Source organism: Cyclopterus lumpus, chromosome 17 (genome assembly GCF_009769545.1).
Source record: "Cyclopterus lumpus isolate fCycLum1 chromosome 17, fCycLum1.pri, whole genome shotgun sequence".
Taxonomy (NCBI): Eukaryota; Metazoa; Chordata; class Actinopteri; order Perciformes; family Cyclopteridae; genus Cyclopterus; species Cyclopterus lumpus.
In genome coordinates, this window is record NC_046982.1 from 22,675,770 (window position 1) to 22,678,269 (window position 2,500).

Sequence of the window (2,500 nt, forward strand, 5' to 3'; positions counted from 1 at the left end):
TCTATTACAAGAACCAGTATAAACCCAGTATGAGTCTATTACAAGAACCAGTATAAACCCAGTATGAGTCTATTACAAGAACCAGTATAAACCCAGTATGAGTCTATTACAAGAACCAGTATAAACCCAGTATGAGTCTATTACAAGAACCAGTATAAACCCAGTATGAGTCTATTACAAGAACCAGTATAAACCCAGTATGGGTCTATTACAAGAACCAGTATAAACCCAGTATGAATCTATTACAAGAACCAGTATAAACCCAGTATGAGTCTATTACAAGAACCAGTATAAACCCAGTATGAGTCTATTACAAGAACCAGTATAAACCCAGTATGGGTCTATTACAAGAACCAGTATAAACCCAGTATGAGTCTATTACAAGAACCAGTATAAACCCAGTATGAATCTGCCCCTGCAGCTCGGGGTGGGAATCCCCTCGGCCCAGCGGGGTCGGCTCCTTCAGAGGACACTTTGTCCTCCAGACATTCAAATGCAGCGTGTTACCCTGAACCAGGTCCCCGAACCAGGACCCTGAACCAGGACCCCAAACCAGGTCCCCGAACCAGGACCCCGAACCAGGTCCCCGAACCAGGACCCTGAACCAGGTCCCCGAACCAGGACCCCGAACCAGGTCCCCGAACCAGGACCCCGAACCAGGACCCCGAACCAGGACCCCGAACCAGGTCCCCGAACCAGTATAAAGGTAGTATATATGTAGTATACATGTAGTATTTATGTAGAGTAAATATAGTATAATGGTAGTATAAATATAGTATAAAGGTAGTATACATGTAGTATTTATGTAGAGTAAATATAGTATATATGTAGTCATTGTAATCCCCCCTCTTACCGAGCATGGCAGCGGCGCCCTCTGCTGGGAAGTCTGTGAACTGTCCCTCTGAGGGGACGCTGACGGTCCTACGGAGACTCCGCCCCTTTGAAGAGACTGTGGGGCTCACCTGAGCCTCACCTGCAGCCTGTGGGGAGAGATGAAAGGGCTTTATTCAAACTAAAACTGCTCATGAACAATTATAAATATTATAATAATAAGATACATTCATTTATATGTATATGTTTATATGTATATATATATATATATATACACACATACACATATATATATATACACATATATATATACACATATATATATATATATATACACATATATCAAAGCCCAGGCGTGACCTCTGACCTCGTTGAGCAGGATGAGCTGGCTGTCCGTCAGCAGGCAGAACTTCCTGTCCCAGCCGCCGCCGGCCGGACTCTGACCGCAGGAGAAGCGGTGAGCCGGAGGCCCTTTGACATCTGAGGGCAGAGGACACAACATTAGGACCTCTCACAGGCCGCCTCCCATTAACAACACCGACGCCTCATTGGACGAGAGCCTGCATGCCCTTTGACATCTGAGGGCAGAGGACACAACATTAGGACCTCTCACAGGCCGCCTCCCATTAACAACACCGACGCCTCATTGGACGAGAGCCTGCATGCCCTTTGACATCTGAGGGCAGAGGACACAACATTAGGACCTCTCACAGGCCGCCTCCCATTAACAACACCGACGCCTCATTGGACGAGAGCCTGCATGCCCTTTGACATCTGAGGGCAGAGGGACACAACATTAGGACCTCTCACAGGCCGCCTCCCATTAACAACACCGACGCCTCATTGGACGAGAGCCTGCATGCCCTTTGACATCTGAGGGCAGAGGACACAACATTAGGACCTCTCACAGGCCGCCTCCCATTAACAACAACGACGCCTCATTGGATGAGAGCCCGCAGGGAGTCCCCGTGACACGGCCATGACGTCACCATGACGATAACCATTAGCGCCTCCCCTTACACTGACTCACATTGGACCCTGAAGGAGTACACACAGAGGTACTAATACTATGATGGGTTACACACAGAGGTACTAATACTAGGATGGGTTACATACACAGAGGTACTAATACTATGATGGGTTACATACAGAGGTACTAATACTATGATGGGTTACATACAGAGGTACTAATACTAGGATGGGTTACATACAGAGGTACTAATACTATGATGGGTTACATACAGAGGTACTAATACTATGATGGGTTACATACAGAGGTACTAATACTAGGATGGGTTACACACAGAGGTACTAATACTATGATGGGTTACATACAGAGGTACTAATACTATGATGGGTTACATACAGAGGTACTAATACTAGGATGGGTTACACACAGAGGTACTAATACTATGATGGGTTACATACAGAGGTACTAATACTAGGATGGGTTACACACAGAGGTACTAATACTATGACGGGTTACATACACAGAGGTACTAATACTATGATGGGTTACATACAGAGGTACTAATACTAGGATGGGTTACATACAGAGGTACTAATACTAGGATGGGTTACACACAGAGGTACTAATACTATGATGGGTTACATACAGAGGTACTAATACTAGGATGGGTTACACACAGAGGTACTAATACTATGACGG

At 45.6% G+C, this 2,500-nt stretch overlaps 1 protein-coding gene across 4 annotated transcripts in view; it reads right to left on the reverse strand.

Moving 5' to 3' along the window:
* The window catches only part of rasal2 (RAS protein activator like 2), a 74,228-nt gene that overhangs the window by 57,072 nt on the left and 14,656 nt on the right, over nt 1-2,500 (reverse strand). For all 4 annotated transcript variants that reach the window (XM_034555530.1, XM_034555527.1, XM_034555528.1 and 1 more), the window contains 2 exons: nt 1,199-1,311; nt 854-980 (listed from right to left, as the gene is read on the reverse strand). In XM_034555530.1, coding sequence (XP_034411421.1) covers nt 854-980; nt 1,199-1,311 — 240 coding nt within the window. The remainder of the gene's footprint in view (nt 1-853; nt 981-1,198; nt 1,312-2,500) is intronic.